This window comes from Euprymna scolopes, chromosome 8, assembly GCF_053919585.1.
Source record: "Euprymna scolopes isolate OS-2025 chromosome 8, ASM5391958v1, whole genome shotgun sequence".
Lineage (NCBI taxonomy): Eukaryota > Metazoa > Mollusca > Cephalopoda > Sepiida > Sepiolidae > Euprymna > Euprymna scolopes.
This window is the reverse complement of record NC_136489.1, coordinates 54,567,290-54,589,024: the sequence shown is the minus strand read 5'-3', so window position 1 is coordinate 54,589,024 and position 21,735 is coordinate 54,567,290. Positions and strand designations below refer to the sequence as shown.

The 21,735-nt window shown below is 32.7% G+C and overlaps 1 protein-coding gene and 1 long non-coding RNA gene across 2 annotated transcripts in view; both read right to left on the bottom strand.

The window, feature by feature from the left end:
* LOC145283576 (uncharacterized) overlaps positions 1-9,152 on the bottom strand; it is a 117,248-nt gene extending 108,096 nt beyond the window's left edge. Inside the window, exon 1 of the long non-coding RNA XR_013868638.1 lies at positions 9,100-9,152. This is a non-coding gene — a long non-coding RNA (uncharacterized LOC145283576). The remainder of the gene's footprint in view (positions 1-9,099) is intronic.
* Positions 9,153-14,281: 5,129 nt separating this feature from the next.
* Positions 14,282-21,735, bottom strand: part of LOC145283575 (putative G-protein coupled receptor No9) — a 355,093-nt gene continuing 347,639 nt past the window's right edge. Inside the window, exon 3 of the mRNA XM_080132493.1 lies at positions 14,282-21,124. Within this exon, the coding sequence (XP_079988619.1) occupies positions 14,715-16,484 (1,770 nt within the window). The 5' untranslated portion in view covers positions 16,485-21,124 and the 3' untranslated portion in view covers positions 14,282-14,714. The remainder of the gene's footprint in view (positions 21,125-21,735) is intronic.

Below are 21,735 nucleotides of genomic sequence, written 5' to 3'. Positions count from 1 at the left end.
TAATTCAAATCGGTTTCCCTCTTTTATATATATATATATATATATATATATATATATATATATATATATATATATATATAAACTCTTGCGGATTAATCAATGATTTTTGGTGAAGTTACTTTGCTCAACTCGTACGTGATACAGTAATTAATGAACTAATAATTAATAAGCAAGGGTAATTATTGGCTGCCTTAGGATATGAGTAACTTTGTCGAATAGTTTTATACTCTACGTAGTATTTCTCTTATTTTATACAATTCATATCCAATCTATCTATTTATATATATTTCGATAATATTTAGAAAGTGTGTGTATGAGGGCACTTCTCAACCTATATACTCAACGATTTGACATTTTGAATAGAGGGTAAGCTAACGTGGAAAACGTTTTGACCAGTTTTCATCCGGAAAACGTGCTGTTGAGTTGTAAAAACTATAAAAATTGTTACGTGAGAGGTCATCGTATTTTTATCTTTTTGCCAACTGTTTCACGGATGCGCATGCGTGAATAGTTTACATGAGAGCTTCCTCATTTTAAGAATACGTACGTAGAAAATACTTTGCAAAACGTGTCTCGCTGGCTTAATGGTTATCGCAATTTTCTAATTGTTTTTAGGTTATTGTTTCGATCTCAGCTTGAGTATTTTTCTCCTCAAGATGTGAACTATTTAAAAAGTACTCACATTTACATGTCTCAATTTCTGTATGAATTAAAATATGATATTTATGCGGTATATTCATCTATCTCAACTCTTATATGCAAACCATTTGTGTGTGTGAGTGTGTGGGTGGGTGTGAGTGTCTTCCTTAAAGGTTAATAAACGGCTGAATCTATCTTTTGCAAATTTCACACCAAAGTAATTTAAATGTCTGGCAGTGTTTTTAGATATGTTTCTTTTTCACAGAAATTCATCCGATAAGTATCGAAAATAAAAAAAAAATGATTTACAAATATTTTTCTCTCTAATATATGAAAAATATTATTTTATAATGTTATATTTGACGTAACACGGTCAAAGAGAAATCATCTGTGGTGCCAATAAAGCGGTTTTCCCGCTAGATCTAGAGACTTGTAATCTAGCGGCCAAAATTCTTATCTGGTTGTTACTGGGTTGTTATAAAAAAATTGGAGATGTTTGACACCTACAAACCCGCAAATTAAGATTTAAAAAAAGAAAGAAAATCGCTTGAAAATACTTTAAAGCATAAACTATACACATTTATGTCGGTAGAAACCATGTATTTATCATGAATTGCCTTTCATAACAATTATTTAATGACTATTGGTTTTTAGTCATTATTTTTTGTTGATTAACCATTCTAAAACTCGCTATAAATTCGGGTTTTCAAATACTTTTAGGGAGGACTTCAAGTCTCTATAGATAATTATACTATCTTCGCATTTCCCTTAACTTAAAAGCACTTATTCACTTGGTAAAAAACACAAAACTAACAAAAGTAAAAAAAAACTCATACCAAAACAATAGGATTTAATTGTTATCAGACATGTATACTTTTACCATGCGAAAACTATTTTTTTCTAACTTCAAAATATGTTATTCAAAGTGTTTTTTGTTTTTTACACACTGAAGTAAAAAAAAACAAAAACAAATCGAAGCTTAGTGCTTAACGCGTGGGAAGGCCCAAATCCTGAAAAGTTGTAAACAATTGACTTATTTTACCACTGACCATATATTCGAGCTTCACACCTAAAGTTAGAGTTAGTGGTCGTCATAGATTTTTATACAGATTTTCACGTCCACGTCGGTTAAGCGTCAAGCATTCAGTTATTTATTGTAAATACAGTTAAAAGAAATTAAATAAAAAGAACGTAAACACAACTTCAGCACGTATAAAATATACTTGCATTTTACTGCGTTTGGTATGAGATATTTTTTTTTTTTAAATTGTTATTATTTAAAATTTCTACAATGTTTACTATTCTACAAAAAGCCAACATTCATAATTTTACTTTTTATTTCTAATCTTTTCAACCTTGATTATTACATTTAGTTGTCAGTATAAACCATTGTTTTTTCAGTACACAGTATAAGTTACCACCTCATCAAAGTGTATTGCGTTTATTTTTTTTAGCAAAAAATAAACACAGAAACAACGTTTTCTACATGTGTAAAAATTACCTGGCTTCATACGATAGCAAAGTTAGACACAAAGTCCGTTTTTAATGTAGTGAAAACTCCGCTACCATTAAAAGAGGTAGTAGGGATTGGGACAATTTTTTTTAAATCTTAAATTTTAAAAGATTTCTCCTTCATTGACCAGTGACATAAAATATTAAGTATAATATCAGAACAGATATTATACATTAACGTTGTTTGGGGGGGTAAGTAAAGCATAATACATATAAACCCAAAATAAAAAGATATTGTAAAATTGGTAAATATTTTAATCAGAGGTTTTTTTTTTCATTTTTTAATATTTCGAGCAGACAAACATATACTCAATTATAAAAATCAATGCCGAATTTAATGCATAGTAATACCCCTCTTTTCAAACACTTTTACCAGTTTAGGATTCTTGACTGGAAAGCATCAGTTTTTGCTATGGGATATGAATTCTGCACTTTTTAATTTTTACGGGATTTCCTGTGGTTTTATTACATTGCGAGTCAGACTTCGCATCAGACAGCCATTAAGGATTAGTTATCTGTCCAAAAATATATTAATGTTATAGAAATGCGGAATGATTTTATAAAAAAAATATTTATACGAATCATTGATCCCTAACTTTAAATTCTAAAGTGTTTTCGGAATATTCACAGGTAACCACCTAAAAAGCTTAATCTTATTTTGAAGGGGAATAGCTAAGTCTCGCTAACTGCATTAAAATATAGATATGATAATTATTTTTAAATTGATAAATAACATATATATTCTTGTATATATTTGTATAAATTCTCAAATATTTTCATCTTGTGGTATTTTTCCCATTTATAAATTTGTATCATTTTTTCTATCCTCAATCCTCCCTCTAGAACGATTCTAAAATCTATCAATTTATTCACGTGTAAATATGGTGCTTACTCTTTGCGGATTTCGTTTTTAATTTTTATTTGAAAAAAAACAAAAACACATTTTTCATATTTGAGAATTTATTCGGCAATATTTAATATTATGCACACCATTACTGTGATGTTTTATTTGTAACATACTTCAATTAACTTTTATTATATACTAGTCTAGGTGATCGGCGTTGCCCAGGTGTTTCAACGCGTTTGTTGTGCAAAAAAAAGATCTGCTAGTAGGCAAGCAGGCTCTAACTGCGAAGGAAGAAAAGAATGTCAAAATAAATGATGTCTTGACCGTTGCCGTCCATCGCCAAACCGGAAGTGGCGAATGTTTAAAATTAAGGTTAGTCAATCGAAAAGTGGAGCTAACTTTCGAAAATATCGCGAAAAATGCGATCCGTATTTGTAGAAAAATGCCCAGTTGAATTAATGCTTTTAGCCAATTTTCCGATATTTGTCGTCGAATAGTCGCGCTTGAACACAATACCGATCTCCTGAAAATCCGTCGACTCTATCGAAAGTTTAAGGGAGAAATACATACATACATACATACATACATACATACATTTAAACAGATATGTGAGATTTATATTATAGTTGATAACACTGATTTATGTTATGATTTTGTTTCTTGCAAAACAAAATATACCCTCTTCGAAAAAACAGATAAAACTGGATGACATATTATCATGTAAGTACGGAATATTTTGTATATTTCTAATATATTTATGCAGTTTAGAAGGTAGAAATATAATGGTTTCCTTTGGTAAAGATTTTATTTTTTATTTCGAAAAACCTGTATGTGAAAATCTTAACAGCAACAGTTTAAAATTAAGCGTTTAAAAAAAACTTTCTTTTCCCTGACCTAACACGTTTTTGTTTTATAATCTCAGTTGGCAGCAATGGTAATAATTAAAAATCAGCAAATAATTTTCGAAAACGGAAAGAAAATCCGATCTAAAAATAGTATTTCATTTTTATAGATTAAATAAAAAAAAAATGTACACGAGAATATTTTACGTTACAACCACCAAAGGAAATAATAAAATCAGAGCAAAAAAACAAAACAAAAAAAAATAAAAACATAATACTCGTATGCCCATGCTTCAGTATTAATTAAACTATAATAATCATGCATCTTTTAAGACCGGGCAACATAGGGCAGCCTGCTAGTATATCTATAAAAGTGAGAATGTGTGTGAGGACACTTCTCGACCTATATAGTGAACGATTTTTTATTTACAGATTTGAAATTTTGTACATCGGGTATTTAGACATGTGAGAAACTGTTTAATTCGTTTTCATCCGGAAAAAGGGGTTGCTAAAGGGTTAATAATTGAAAAATTGTTACGTGGGCATTATTGGTTTTGATTTGAGCCTGATTATTGTGATTTTTGTTCACATACAAGAGTGAAATGTTTAGATAATCAATACTCGCACGCACATGCCCCAGTTTTTGTATTAATTAAAATATAATATTTATGCTTAGTTTTCTTCCAGGCCTACTAGTATATCTATAAAAGTGAAAATGTGTGAGACGACACCTCTTAATCTATATATTAACGGATTTTGGATCTACATTTCGGAATTTGGTAAAGCGGATATTCAGACATTTGAAAAATTGATTAATCGGTTTTCATCCAGTAAATGTGAGCTGCTAAGCAGGGCTAAATTTTAAAATTTGGTTCGTGAAAGTTGTCGGATTTTTAACTGTCTACTAACTGTTTCACGAATGTTCATGCGTTTAAGGTTCACCTGACAGATTAATTATGTTAAAAATATGTATGTTTAGTAAACATTTTTCAAAGATTGTTTTAAGCGGACTCATTGTAATCGCACTTGAATCACTTTTGTATGTTTTGGTTTCTATCAGTTCGAGAATTTTTTTACATACAAGGACGGAAATGTTTAGACAAACACTTAATACTAATATGCATATGTCTCAGTTTTGTATGAATCAAAATATAATATTTATAAGTATTTTCGATTGGGCAATGCCGGGTGGCCTTTAGCATATATATGAAAGTTAGAATGTGTGTGAGGGCACTTATCAACCTATATACTCAGTGAATCATTTATCTACCAAATATTTAGGATATTCAGACATCTAAAACAATGGAAAAAATGATTCTGAAGGGTTCAAAATTGTTAAAAATTAGTACTCGTAGGCGTCGTATTTTTATCTGTTTTGAACTGTTTAACAACTGCGCATGCGCACATGGGAGACATGACAAATTAAATGTGTTGAGTATAAGTTAGTATATAAACATTTTTAACGATAATGTCAAGATGGTTTAATGGATATCGTTCTTAACTGCTTGTCTTTAAGTTTTGGATTCGATCTCAGCTGAAGTATTAGTTTTTACTTACAACAATTGAACTGTTTAAATAAAACATTACACTTGCATGCGCATGTCTCAGTTTTATTACTTCATATTTTAAAAGAATTTAACGTAATGTTTAATACCGGGCAACGCCGTTCCGCCTGCTAGGATATCTATAAAATTGAGAATGCGTGTGTTTCAGAATAGTGTTCGATTTATATACGCAATGTATTTTTGATCTACAGACTTGAAATTTGGTGTCGACCCATTCTCGTACTTGACTTATTTTAGTTAGGTTTTGGTTTGGATCTCAGCCTGAGTATTGTCATTTTTTTTTCACTTACAAGAAGTGAAATGTTTAGAAAAAATTCTCGCATACACATGTCTCAATGTCTTTATAAATTAGAATATTCATGCGTATTTTACTACCGGATAATGCCGAAGCGCCTGCTAGTCTTTATAGCTATAAACATGGACTGTGTGTGTCTGTGAGGACACGCCATAAAGTATATATACAAACTATATATAATTTACGATTAAGCATGGGTGAATCATTTATATTATGTTAAGAAACATTTAGTTTAAACGTTTATTTTTTTTTACTTAGGAGTAACTACTTATCAAGGCCCTGATGCCATTCGAGAATAAGGGTTATTGAGTGTACAGTAATCAATAGGGTCATATTTTAGTAGTCGTTATTAATGGAAATTTGGATTACTTAAGGGGGCCGTTAATCAATAATGTATTTATGTTGGACTTGAAGACAACTAAGTTGCAGTCAGCTGGGAACTGAAAAACGGAAGAGAGTTCCACAGATGTGCAGTTCTAAGAAAGAAACATTGTTCATGGAATCTACGTTTTGATTTGGGCACAGTTAAAGAGTGGAGAAAGCTATTGGCAGTTGTTTCAGGTAGACAAGTGCTTTTCGAGAAAGATTGGCGAGGGGGACTAGACGAACACTTGCCATGGAAGTAACGATAAAACAAAGACATGCTCGCAACACCCCTGCTGTGGGAAAGAGGTTGCAAGGGAAAGGAAAGGCCAACCCCGCTAAGTAAGACAGTTCATTTTGTACTCTATCAAGGTAGAATAAGATCCTTGCAGCAGCTCTTGTCCAGATTTGTCAAGAATGCTTTTATATAGATCGAGAGTTACATCAGCAGTGAGATATCTACTGGAGCGGTAAACAGATCCCACCATTCTTCCAGCAACCTTGGCAACAAATTTGATGTGCGTATTTAATTTCAGACCAGGAGTAATGTTCAAGTCCAGAAGCTTGTTAAAACATGAAGCTTCTCCAAGACGAGCACCCTCTGTTTCAATTGGTGTCAAATGGGGACAGAGCGTTGATGATGAAAAGACAGGAGCTTGGTTTTAGATGCATTAAAAGTAACCAGCCACCTCCTCCCCTATTGTACCATGCGCTCAAGATCAGAGAAGAGAGAATAAGAGATAACGTTGTCATTTACGGTCTTTGCTTTGTTGCCATATATTGTAGTGTCATCGGCATAGATGTCAACGAATGATCTAAGTACGTATTTTAGGAGATCATTGGTGTAGATCAGAAAGAGAGTTGGGTCAAGGATGGACCCTGAGCATCTGATTTCTGCCCATCAACTACTACTCTTATGAGCCTATCAGGGAGAAATTATTTTATAATTGAGAAGACATTTCCAGCAATACTGTAGCTAGAAACCTTTTGAAGTGGGCCTTTATACCTTTGACATGTCAAGAGCAATTGCCCTAGAGAGGAAGCCTTCGTCGAGAGATTCACTAATAGAGAACCGCTAGCACATCTGTTGTATATATAGCAGAACGTAAACCATATTGCATGTCACTAAGGAGGTTATTTCTGTTGTGGTCGTTGACTACTTCCTTATTTAATATGGACTTTCGTAACTTACTACTGACGTACAGGAGACTTAATTGGTCTGTACCGAGAGGGAGAAAATCTATCACCTGAATTCTTAAATACAGGGCATACTGAATAGGTTTTCCAGGGTGTTGGGAAGCAATTCTCCTTAAGACAACGCTTAAACAGTTTTGTCAGTATTGGAGCAAGTTCTGGTTGAAGCTTTTCCAGCACTAAAATTGCAATCTCGTCAAGGCAATTTGCTTTGTTTTGTAAAGAAGGTGTTAAACATGTCTACTAAGTAGTACTTGGCACCCTGTCCTCAATGTTTCGATCTCAGCTCGAGTGTTTACTTATTACTTACAAGAATTAACAGTTTAGATAAAAACATAATACTCGCATAACCATGTCTCAATTTCCTTTTTTAATTTTTTTTTTATTTTTTAAGAGATAAACGTTACATTAATTACCGAACAACGCTATATACATCTTCTAGCATATTTATAAAAGTAGAATGGGTGTATGTGAGAACTGTTCGGAACCTATATAATCAACGAATCTTTCATATACAGAGATGAAATTTGATATATATGATATTCATATAGGTGGAAACATATTAATTAGTTCTCATTTGGAAAAAAAGACAGCTAAGAGGTCAAAATGTAAAACATCGTAGGTGGAGCTGATACTTTCTGTTTGTCAACTGTTTTAAAATGCGCATGCGTGTATGTTTCACCTAACATATTTTTTTATGTTAAGAATAAGTAGTAGTGAAAACACTTTTTAAAAACGTGTCAAACTGGCCTGATGAAAGCTTCACATGTCTCCCCGCAGTGAATTACTCCACAATACATTATAATCTACATTGAACAGCAGAAAACCGTTTATGCATTATATAAAACTATCTCTTATACAACGGCTTTGATTTAAGTTTAAAATGAAGAAGTTTTTTGTAATGTCTCAGTTTTGCCTGAAACAAAACTTTCATCTGGAAAGCGCTTCTGTTTTATCAAAGAACCTACTGTTTATTTCTTACGCCGGTTCTTTCGCCTGTGTGGTAATAAAACTTCTCAAATGCCCTTATGATTTTAGGCCGTATAAAGATATAAAATTTGGTCACTATAGGACTGTTACTTCTTTTAACGATTGGTCCAATTTTTTTTATAAGTATTAGAGGCATTCCAATATAAAACCAATTAAGATCAATCGTAGACACATAAAGCGTATTCGTATGAAATTTAATCAAAGTAAGCCAAGCTGTTTTGGGGCCTAGAATAGGAACTCACACACGAAAAGAACTTACCCACATAGATAAAAACACAGCCACACATATATTTTTATATAAAAGTAGAAATGTGATTGAAATGTTTTGATTTATTCTTTGTACAAATCGAATGTTAAAGAAAGAAAGATTCAATGTATGTTGCTCGGTACGTTTGTTTTTAAAGCTTTCGACTGATGAGCCATTTTCATAATTTCCAAATTTCCTATTGATCAAAACTAATTTATAGAGGTAGACGTCATTGCAGAGGGTCAGGTTTTACTTTAGATATTTTAAACGTGAAATATTGTATCCTAATTTATTTTCGTTTATTTTTTCCAGACCACTATGATAAGTATTAGGTTTAAAAGAGGAATTTTAACTCATAAGTTAAGCTGAAAGTCGTTTGTTTCCATTATATATCAATAACTGCATGTTAGCATAGTCGAATAAAAAGGCAGAGGCAATACGCTTTTAAAAAGATATTATTAAAATATAATTTTTTTAGTATTAAATATTACTTGTAATGAAAGTGTTGGATTATGCTGGTAGTCGCGTGAGCCTGAAATACACCGTAGCAGGTCATTTGCCATACAGATTTGAACGTGTAGAAATAGTATATAACGTATACTTACCGTTGTAATCCAGTCGAGAAACGTGATGTGCAAATATGGAAGAAGACGAAGAAGATCAAGCAGGATTAGACATAAAGTCTCACAGTGCTTTCCTATCGAAACATAGCGTGAAAGCGTCTCAAGACTTTGTGTCCAAACTGTATATAGGAAATTCTTCAATGACGCCCGGGAAAAGACAAATCTTTGCGATAATCTCACTTTTCATTCGGATGAGTCTTTTTTATTTGAAATGAAATTGCATTTTTAAAGATTTAAACGGATTATTGTTTGACACTCGATGTAAATATACATTTTTGTTATTTGTAGATATAAAATCCTTTCCTGATACAAATATTACACATATCCATTGAGCCGAAATAATTTAGATGTACAGATTATATTTTTGTTAACGTTCAAGATTACATTGTGAATTGCGTTTACTTAGTGTAAAATAAATAAGTAGTTATATCATGTCTAAAAAACATTCATAACTTCAGTACTTACGAAAATGCAATATTCAAACCACATCCGACTCATTTGGGAAAAATCAAAAGATAGGAATCGTCACTTTTAGAACAACTGTCGAATATTCTGTTATCAATGTCTATATGGTACAAGAATGTAAATATATTGGCATATTTGCTCGGGTTTCGTATCTTGGCATAAAACTGGACTCATCACACACTATATATGCACAGATTTTAAGACTGTAAAGTATAAATTAAAATATATGGATTACGTATATATTACTTTCTATATATTGGGCAACATTATAAATTCAACTACTTTATCTGAAAACAATGAATCCCATGACCATTTATCCTCTTAAAATACCTTAGCAGTGCATATCCTTTTATCTGAGTTTTTACTTTTTAATTTACTTTTTTTTTTTTTTTCATTTTTGTCCCCATTATATTAACTCTCTACGCTAACTTGTTTTCTACATTCATGACTAGTTTTAATATAATGCAGTTTTAGTTTAGGTCAGTATCGTCAAATTCAGAGCTTTCCTATAATAACCATGTGCTAATATATTTCCTCTCATAATAAGACGCAGTCTTTGAAACTAAGCGAATAAGGGAAAACTTAATACTAATTTTTTAGTACTCTATAGAACAATGAATCATATTTGATTGTATTAAACTTTTGTTTATTTGGTAGAGATAACAATATATATATATATATATATATATATATATATATATATGGCGTCAGAGGTTTGAAAAGAAAGCAATGCATTGCTGTTATTAAAGAGTGTATTAAGTCTATTAGTGGGAGTATGTTAGTGTAAATTTGTTGTCTTACTTATAGTTTATTTCCGAGGTCGAGGTTTCTGTGTTAAAGACGAGGGTTCTTTATCAGCGAAAAGTTTTATACAAGATACCAAAAAAAGTACGTCCAATGATGGTGTACTGTTGCCACATCTGGACATAAGCTGCTAGAAGCAGCTTATCCTTTTTTACAGAGTGCAAACTAGATTTCATAGCCTAGAAGGGAATACCATTTTCTTTTCCCTACAGAGAATAGACGTTACGAGCTTCTCTACCTTATCATTATCTTCATGACAAGTGCTCGTCTGAGTTCTAATCTATGGTTCGCTCTGGCCTGCTTTTCATATAAAACACGTCTAGCTGAAGCCCCTATCGATACATTCCCCCACTTTTTCTATGCCTACACGTAAATGTTGATTTCATGAACAAAGCTTTTCTCTTCGACCAGCACGTCTGTCTAAATATAATGTTAAAAATGGCAGCCAGCTGACTACAACACGGTTGTCTTCAAGTCCAAAGTAAACAAGGTATTGGTAAGCGTTCAACTTAAGTAATCGAATTTACCCAATTTCCAATCCTAACATTTTCCTATCGATTACTGTACACTCATTAACTCTTATCTTCGACTGACCCCAGGGTCTAGATAACTGGTGACTCCTTTGTGAAAAAACGGGTTAATATAGAATTGCAATCATCCTTATATATCAGATGTATACCTGGCCTTGGGTGGGTAAAATATTAATTATTAATGCTAATAAAGGGATCGCTTATATATATATATATATATATATATATATATATATATATATATATATATATAGTAATTAACATACAGTTCTGTTTCGTTCTATCACAGCTAGTAAATGCAGTTAGACTAACACTTTCCATCTTTTTCTGCCATGGATTTACCATACAACCATCGCGTTGACAATCGGCAGTTTTAAGCACTGGACTATGGATCGGTGCTCCTAAACGTCTCATCAAATGTTTATTAAATAAACATATGTCCAGTACTCGATCTGCTAGTTAGTTTACAAACAAACAAACAAACAAACAACGATATAAAGTTGGAAAAATAATATGATGCGATCAGATTTAGAGCATATATTATTATATCGAATAATGTATTATATAAGGTATTCACTCATACAAAGTTTTTTTATTCAATAATTTAAAAAAAAATGTGAATGTTATATGAACTTTCTATCAGCTGTTAAACATGAATGATATCACAGGTTTGGCATATAAGTGCATAATGTTAATTATGTTTACGTAAGAATTTTCGCTACCGAGTCCTGTATTATATCTTATTTTGACTGTTGCGTATATTCTTAAATTTTAGTTGGCGGATCTACGATTTTATCGAGTTTATCGTACTTATTTAATTCGTTTAAATTCATTGTGTCGGTGTATTTTGCATTATTTCTTACATGAACAATCATAGAGTCTTTTAAAATGTTTGAATGTGCACGACTCCATTTAAGATACCTGTAACTGTTGTGTCAATAATTTTCTACACTACCTGTTTAAACACGATGAAATAACTGCCGATGCTTAAAAACTTCTCGGCTAATACCGTTTATTCATGAAAGGAAGTAGTTCTATTAGCGAATGCTTTTTATGATTTTTTCCGAAAATACATTATGCTAAATAGAAAGATAGAAAAGTAATCAAGGAAAAATATATTTGTAACTTTTTTTTTTTTTTTTTATTATTACATTTTCACCCCAAACAAGGCAAATTGCCACTTTGGTGTAGGGGGCTACTATCAGGGGCAACAACTACTGGGGTACTATGTAGGGATTTGGGCAGCAAGGTGTCGGTTCACGTTACACTTGAACTTCTGCACGTCAGTACTGTTGGGGAAGCAGGGACCTGGAATGGAATTCCAGAGTCTTGCGGTTCTGGGGAAGAAACTATTGGAGTAAAAAGATCTTTTACATCTAGGGACCTCTACAGTGTGGGGGTGGGATCTAGTAGCCTGTCGGGTTTGTCGAGGGTTCTCGCGTCGTGGGGGCACAAGTGATTGCAGTTCATCAGAGCATTCACCACTAAAATACTTGTAGAACAGGCAGAGGGATGCAACATTTCGTCGATGGGACAGAGGCTGAAGCTTAGATGCCAGTTCAGGGCCTATCAGATTTGCGACTCTCTTTTGAACCTTGTCAAGGAGCGAGAGACTAGTAGCAGATGCACCAGCCCAGATGTGGCAGCAATACTCCATACATGGGCGAATGGTGGCCTTATAGAGGTACAGGATACTTTCGGGTGTTAGTAGTTTTCTAGCACGGTAGAGAGAGCCTACCTTTCTTGCAGCGGCCCTGGCAATGCCTTCAATGTAATTGTTCCAACTCATGTTTCCTGTGAACGTTAGGCCAAGGAGTTTGAAAGATGGACTCTCAGATAAAGGGTCGTTGGCCATTGCTATTGGTGGTAGAGAGGGTTTCTTGTAATTATTGAATGAAACTAGTTTAGTCTTGGCAGCATTGAACGCGACCAACCACTTTTGTCCCCATTCCACTACAGATTGGAGGTCTTCCTCTAGTGTTTCTGCCATTTCTTTAGAAATGTGTTCATTCGTCTTCCTGTCGTGTCTGCCATAGAGTGTAGTGTCATCAGCATATATACCCATCTCAGAGGCAATGTTGTCGGGGAGGTCATTTATGAATATCAGGAACAATAGAGGTCCAAGGATAGAACCCTGGGGCACTCCCGCATTTATATCATATTGTTTAGATGTGCGACCGTCGAGGACTACCTGGATTTTTCTCTTATCTAAGAAGGATTTAATTAAGTTAAGTATTCTACCAGTGATACCGTAAGATCTAATCTCCCTGAGGAGACCCTCATGCCATACCCTGTCAAAAGCCTTAGATATATCTAGAGCTACCGCTCTGCCTTCCCCCGCTTTGTCCAGTGATTGGTATATACGTTCAGAGATCACGGTGAGGATGTCTGCTGTGGAACGGGCTTGTCTAAATCCATATTGTTTGTCAGTCAGTAGTTTAGCACCTGTAAGATGATGGACTAGAGCATGGTTAATTATGGTCTCAAATATTTTGGCAAAAAGTGGGAGGAGGCTAATGGGGCGATAATTTGATGGGTCTGTCCTTTCGCCAGAATTCTTGAATACTGGTACAACAGAAGCAGTTTTCCAACAGCCCGGAAAGCAAGCTTCATTAAGACATTTGTTGTAGAGTTTGGAGAGAACTGGAGCTACTTCGGCTGAGCACTTTTTTAATAGCACAGCTGGGATAAGATCGGGTCCACATGCTTTTGAGGTGTCAAGGTTACTTTCAAAATATCATGAAATTTATACTTAATGCATTTGAAATTCTTTTCTGGATTCTACTCTGTGAAACATTTATTTTTAATGTGTCGTTGTAATATCAAAGGAACTGGCTGTTGATTTTATAACCTGGCTATTTTTGCTTGAGTTGTAATAAAATTTCTAAAATCAGCTTGGTCATTGCCCCCCCCCCATTTATAAAGCTCGGTGTTTAAGTCTTTAGTGTGAGTTGGCCGGGCACTGGCGAACACTCAGCCTTATGCAAAATGGTCCGCGCAGTGATTTTATAAAGACATATTTATAAACCATATATTCTTTCATTTGTGACTCACTGTTTTTTGGTCGAAGTTACAAAAGTTAAAATTAGCAATAACATTTCAAATAAGAACTGCATCTTTTACTTTTGGTGTCAGATATTTGAACACTTCAATATAATGAATTTCATTTATTTGTGAACTTTAATGTAAAACAGTTTTACAAATGTCTTGTTCTCAGCATGAAAAAAAAAACAAGACATGTTTTCTGTATTACGTCATAAACAACCAGATTGTTAAAACCAATGTTACATGGAATTATTTCTTCGTTAAACATAAAATCTTTTCGTGTCACGTAACAAAAGGATTTAATTAAAACAATTTTATTCGTGATTTTTGGACGTAAAACGAAACAAAGAAACATGTTGTTGTTACAAAACGAAATAATCGAAGTAAAATACAATAATTTTGTGTAATGTTTTAATGTTAATGAAATACCACAACTTTTGTAGAAATTGAAAAAAAATTTTCTTAGATATTTCGTACTTTTTGAGCAAACAGTTTTTTTTTCGTATTTTTCAAATAGTTTATTTAATATAAAATTTAATTTTAATAAACTGGAAATCTATAAGTGTACATGTGTTCATTTAGGATAAAGAATGAACAATTTTGTTTGTTGATGACAGTAAATTGCGGCGAAATATGAAAAAAGATTTTGGAAACAAATAAAAATGAATCGTAAACAAAAATAAATAAAACATAAACAACAGTAAAGAATATATTGAAAAATAAATATGTGGACACATTTATAATGAATAAAAATCAAAATTCTGATAGACTGTCACTTTCACGTAATGTAGATTGAACCTGCATGTTCCGCAACACATGGCTCGTATTCTCCATTGTATTATGGACGTTGTGCTTTCGACACATCAGTAGCGTTTTGAACGCAAACCGGAAATCCCTTGAAAACAGTGCGTAAATGCAAGGGTTGAGCGCTGAGTTGAAATAGCCGAGCCAGAAAAAAATGGAGAATACCAAAGGTGGTATGCAGTCGACGCAGAAAGCTTCAACTAAGTACAAGGTAAAAAATGGCAGCCAGCAAAGAATGAACACTCCAACAATGATGGCAAGCGTCTTGGCAGCTTTCGTTTCTCTCCTAAACTTGCTGCGATGAGTTTTGACATTTTTTCTCACAACTTTGAAATTGAAAGCCCCCGAGCGACCCCGGATATGATCGTCGGCGGGAACGATTGATCCTACCTTTTGTCTTTTTTCCTCTATATTGTTACCCTCATCTTTAGCAACAGCAGAACCGGATTTACTCACTTCGACAATGTCACTACCACTAGACAAAGAGTTGGTATCCATTGATTGGTTTTTACATACCTGAGGGCTTGGTGTGTTGATCGCGATCGAGGGTTGCTGATTTGACGCATGGAACCGTTTAAATGTATGCACGTAACCATGTCTGTTAGTCGTGCAAGTACTAGACATTTTATCCGAGTTAGATTGATAACTTTTTTTCTGCCTTGATTTGGTCTTTTTGTGTTGAGTGCTTTCGTTTGAATAATTTTTACAAGCCCTGTTCAATTGAATCCTGTCCGTTTCTAAACGCCGACATTTTTCGGGGTCTTTTCTTTTTTTATCCTTCCAATTCGGCTTGACGCCATACGCACCCCGGCCCCGATGAACACGTAGAGTAATTGATACGTTGTTGCGCATGTTCTCCCCTTCTGTCTTCGTTGTAAGCGTGCCTTTCCGTAACGCCTCTGCAGTCTCTACGGCTGTTTTGTAAATACGCAAATAGAAGAATCCCATGACACACATAGGGAAGTAGAAGGAACCTATGGAAGCGTAGATGCGATAACCTTTTGACGAGGTTAGTTCGCATGACAAATATGATAGATCAGTGCAATTTTTGGGTTCAGGTGTATCTAAGATAAATGACACATCGCCGATGGGCCCTTCGCCCGGATTGTATTCGTAGAGTCTCGAGATAACAACAAGCTGGTCACTGCCGTTAGCTAAATCGTAAGCAGTGAGAAAGTTTAGAGTGGAATTGATAGGTTCGGCATTAGGTGGTGCGTTGTTTGAACCCCAGTTCAGCAAAGGAGGTAGACACACAATAAAAGCAAATATCCAGACACCGGCAATGAGACACTTGGCTCTTCGGCGCGACATGAGACTCGGGTATCGCATTGGATGTGTAATAGCGATGTAACGATCTAGGCTTATAGCGACTAAGTTTAAAATAGAGGCCGTGCATAACCAGACGTCGATAGCCAGGTACATAACACACCAGATGCGGCCGAAAACCCAAACATGTAGCACTTCGAGCATAGTCGAGAAGGGCAAAATGGTAACGCCGAGGAAGAGGTCCGCGAATGCTAGCGACACGATAAACAAGTTGGTAACTGAGCGTAGCTTCTTCGACTTTGCCACAGCCAGAATGACAAGTGTGTTGCCCCCGATCACGAGCACATTAATACTCAACAGGACGATTAAAGAAACGACGAATTTTACGGTGTTGGTGTCGGCCCAAAGGTCATCAGCAGTCACACACTCAGAGGTGACGCCAGTATCCTCCATCTTAGAAGCCTTACCCTAGTTTATGTCGTCCTCTTTAAGCTTATCATTTAGCAAACATATCTTTTAGTCTGCTGATCATTTATTAAATGATAATGTTTTTAATAGTTTCTATGTTTTTTTTATAGAAGGATATACATATTTTATGATATTTAAGTAATCAGCTACTCTATAATAATATGTCAAGATATACATATATATATCTGTATATACGTATTTAACACACACATATATGTATATATATAAATATATATATATATATATATATATATATATATATATATATATATATATATATGTATCATCGAAAACAATTAGCGAACGAAAATACTGCAGGTCGAAATGGTTTTAAGTTATTGAGGGAGAATACAAAAGAAATAACAAGTTATGGAACACCTCAATTCTTTTAAATGGAATTGGGAACTGGTCATTCACTCTATTCCGATAATGAGACTTCTCTTTGCTAAGTTGTCTTTATTGTGCCTATACCGATTTATACGTTTTTAATAATTTGTTAATGTTGTCCACTCATGTTGTTTTCATTTTGATTTGTTAAAATTTTTACCTTATTAGACGTTATTCAATATAAGCCGTATTAATTATACGAAAGCTGTAAAAGTATACATTTTCCCACAGTTTAAACGGATATTGGCCTCACGTATATATCCTATATATATATTGAAATACATAATTAAAGAATGAATATATATTTATCAACATAACAAAGGTTCGTTATATCAAAATAATGCAAGAACTACAACTTCATGAAAATACGTATGACGTATATAAACTGGAAACATTACATACATTGTATATGAAAGTTGTCGATATTTCTTGCTGAATTAATCGGTTTCTCTGTAAATATTTTACTTGCATTTAAAACAAAAGCTTTTAGTTTACTAGTATGATATTATCTACTAGTCCGAGGTTATTTGACAGTAAGTCTTTATGAATTGCATATATTCCTGTATTGACATGTACTGAATCCATAAAGGTGCCCCGGCAGAAGTGAAAAATATAGCAGTTGATTAAGTTGTGCGTATGTTATATGAAATTATTTAATCTCAAAATAGCTTTTATTTTCTTCTTTTAAAATTGATATTTTACCGTACAACTTCGTTTCCCATAAAACACATAATGTATTGCATCTTGCTTTAAACAGAGTTTTCAATGTAATTGTTTTAATGACTTTATTATCACAGTTTTAGAATATGCAGTGCTTATTAATAAGGTGCTTCTTCCATTATCTAAAGTTTTAAAAGTTCCGTAAATGTGTACCTATGTGAAACATAATATCCGTTTCTTAAAATATACTAAAACTATTAATGATCTATAGTTATTCATTTTTGTGTATGTTATTATTCACAATCTAAATTAAAACACAATTTACAATGATGTATTTCGTAGTAGATTAATTTTCATTTGGTCGAATTAATAACTTAGAGGAACATAAAGTAATCTTGCATCCAATGTTTATAAAGTAATGTCAGTCAACTTATCGACATATGCATCCAAACATTCTTCATTCATATTTCCCTCAACGATACAACATATACAATTATTTTTCATCATGTCCTATTTCCATGTAAAAGCAGAGTAAACGTTGACTGTGTATGGTATTCTACGGGTAGAAACATGCACTGGTCTATCTACTTCAGATGACATTAATACTTTATAAACAAAACTGGAATCAATATTGACGTAGACTTATACTCCCAGACTTGATTGTCTTATGCTGTAAAAGCATTTAAGTCGTTTTGGTATGCTGTTTCGTAAAAAATTTTAATCATTATATTATTCCGTTACTGTTTATTTTCAGAATAATCACACCTAATTAATATTTAATCCTTCATTATTTATTGTATTAGTTCCAAGTATTCATCAGTTGATCTCAAACTTTTTAAATTAATACTACTTTAAAACAAATGGGGATTTTGTTCACAGTAGACATTAAATATGAACGATTTTTGGTTGATATAAACATTAGCGCTAGTTGCAGAATTTCTATTTTTTTATAATTCACAATAAAAATTGCATTTATTATTATTATTATTATTATTATTATAAATACAGCGATCTTTGTAAAGATCTTCTTTGAAACTTCTGCAATCTTATCTCTATGTATTCAATGTTTCGCAAATAACGCATAATGATATTCACAATTGACAACTACTGCTTGCGATTTTCTTATATCTATAAAAGAAATAGCTTCCTTTTTATTCAATATTTTTTTGTTTTAGAGATTTGTCTTTTGCGTAATGGGTAAGATTACTTATTTAATTAGTTTGGTTGAATACAATCTTTTAATGCCGATGATTCCTGTCACCTTGAAGGTTTTATATTACTTGTGCAATGGGATTAGTTTTATTAAAATGTTTTTTATGCGAATGATGCATGTAACCTCTAAAGTTTAAGATTACTTGTGTAATGTGTGTAATTTAATCAAAAGGATTTTCATACCAATGATGCATATCACCTCTTAGGTTAATTGTTACTTGTGCAATAGACTTAGTTTAATCAGAAATGTTTTTATTCCAATGATGCATATGGCACCTAAGGTTTGAGATTACTTGTGAAATGAGTTTAGTTTAATTAAAATGTGTTCATGCCAATGATGCATGTAACCGCTAAAGATTAATAAGAAATATTTTACACTAATGATGCATGTCATCTATTAGGTTTAAGATTACATGTGCAATGGCTTTATATGACAATGGTGAATGTCACCGATAACGTTTAAGTGCACGTGTGCAATGGGGGTAATGTAATCATAAGGGGTTTCGATCAAAATGATGGATATCACATCTGAGGTTTGAGATTGTTTGTACAATGTTTACTTTAATCAGAAATGTTTTGATGCCAATGAAACATATTACCTCTAAGGTTTTAGGTTACTCGTCAAATAGATCTAGTTTAATCAGAAATGTGTTTTTATGCCAATTATGCATATCAAATCTAAATTTTAAGATTACTTGTGCAATAGGTTTAGTATTATAAGAATATTTTTTATGCCAATGATGCATGTTTAAGATTACTTGTCCAATGGGTTTTGTTTAATCAGAAATGTTTTTATGGCAATGATGCATGTGACCTTTACGGTTTTAGATTACTTGTTTCGTTTAATCAGAAGTTAATAATTGCTAATGATGCGTATCACATCAAATGTTTAAGCTTACTTGTGCAATGCGTTTAGTTTAATCAAAAATGCGTATATGCGAATGACTGATATCACCTCTAAGTTTTGAGATAACTTGTGCAATGGGTTTAATACAATCGAAAATGTTTTTATGACAATGATTCATGTTACCTATAAGGTTTAATGTTACTTGTGCAATAGATTTATTTTAATTATAAATGTCTTTTATACTAATGATACATTCCACTTCTAAGGGTTAAGGGTACTTGTGCAATGGGGTTAGTTTAATCAAAACTGCTTTTAAGGCTTTAACAATGCTGAAAATGCATTAAATAAATTTAAATATGAACAAACATTTATTATTTGTGGAAATGTTATGATTGTTTGATCGCATGGTAGTAAATAAAATATATATGTGCGTTAATATTTACCAATTGACAATGGAGATTTATGTATTAAACACATTATTCAAACATTATCCCCAACAAAAAGTAGGAAATAAAATTAAAATGACATGTATTAAAGTCTTGATAAAGCTAAGAAGATTGGGGAAATCACTGCAGCAATATTTTTTTAAGAATGAAACATGTGCATTATTACGTGTTTAATCTGATATTTAATTCTGCGTTAAATGATACCTCTTAGTTTTGCTTTGTATCAGCCACACATGATGAGGAATATGAACTCAGAAATAAAAAGCCCCATCAAATTAATTTTAAACAAATGTTTGTTCGTTATGATGTTTATATTTGCTTATATAGACATACAAAAGTTAAATGTAATCTTTATCAATGTAATGAGTATAAGATAGAATATAATGCAAATAAAGAATGTTTTATTCGTTTTTGCATTTTTAATGGATTATGTAGAACTTAACACATCTGATTAAAACACATCATAAATGGTAAGCTTTATTCAAAACTTTTTTAATAATCAATAGGTATCGACTTGTTATAGAGTACGCCTTTTTTTATAAGATTTTAATAAATTAAAATATCAATCTAGACTTTAGTGATTAAAACCAATCTTAATATTGTTACGTTTGTACTTGTAATCGAGAGTTTTATTTTGTCAAGAATTCTATAGCCATTTGCAGCATGTATCCGTGCGTCTTTGAGCAGGAGAAGAAGAGTACAAAGATAGAAATGGCGAATTATGAATGACTTTGCGGCGAAACATTATCAGTATATAATCTTGAGTATGGAATCGTCTCCTTTTTGTCGAGGAAGTTTCACTTTATCCATAGTATACATCGGTATCCCTGTTTGTTTTAAAATTCTTTGGGTTGAAAAAAAATCTTCGAAAACAATGTTGTTCTCTCGTGCATACATTAAGACTATTTTTTAAAAATATTTTTCGACAAAAATTCGACTTGTTCCAACGGATGACTGATGTCCTTGGCATGCTTCATGAATCCCACCGCTAGAGTTTATACTTCCAAGCTGCTGAGTTGTGTCAGTCTTTAAGATTTTTATCAACATTGGTATGATTTCGTATTTTGTTATTCCTGCAAATAAAAATAAAACATATCAATTAGCTTGTATTTTAGTAATAACTGAGGAATAATTATTTTCGTTAGTATTTTTCGCATTAATATAAAACAAATCTATATCACATAATTTCACTGCAACAAGTTATTCAGAACAGATACATGAATTATGTTCATAAGCATTTTGATTGTTCTATAATATGTACATGCTCAATACCTCGCTATTATATCATAATTTAAAAGTCAAATACTATTTTGAGCCTAGATTGAAAAATGGATTGAGAACAACACAGACGTATATACCAAATAATATATATCTATCTTATATATATCTTCCTCTCTCTCTCTCTCTCTCTCTCTCTCTCTATATATATATATATATATATATATATATATATATATATATATATATATATATATATATATGTGTGTGTGTGTGTGTGTGCGTGTGTTGTGGAGTACAAATAACCCCTATTCCAGAACTAACTGGATACACTAGTCATATGAATATCTCTGGTTTCAGAGATTAAATGGAGACATTCATACCATTTTTAACCGCATGCTACGTACACGTTCCTTTCATACTACTTTATGATACATACATGTTATATTTTATACACTTTGCACTA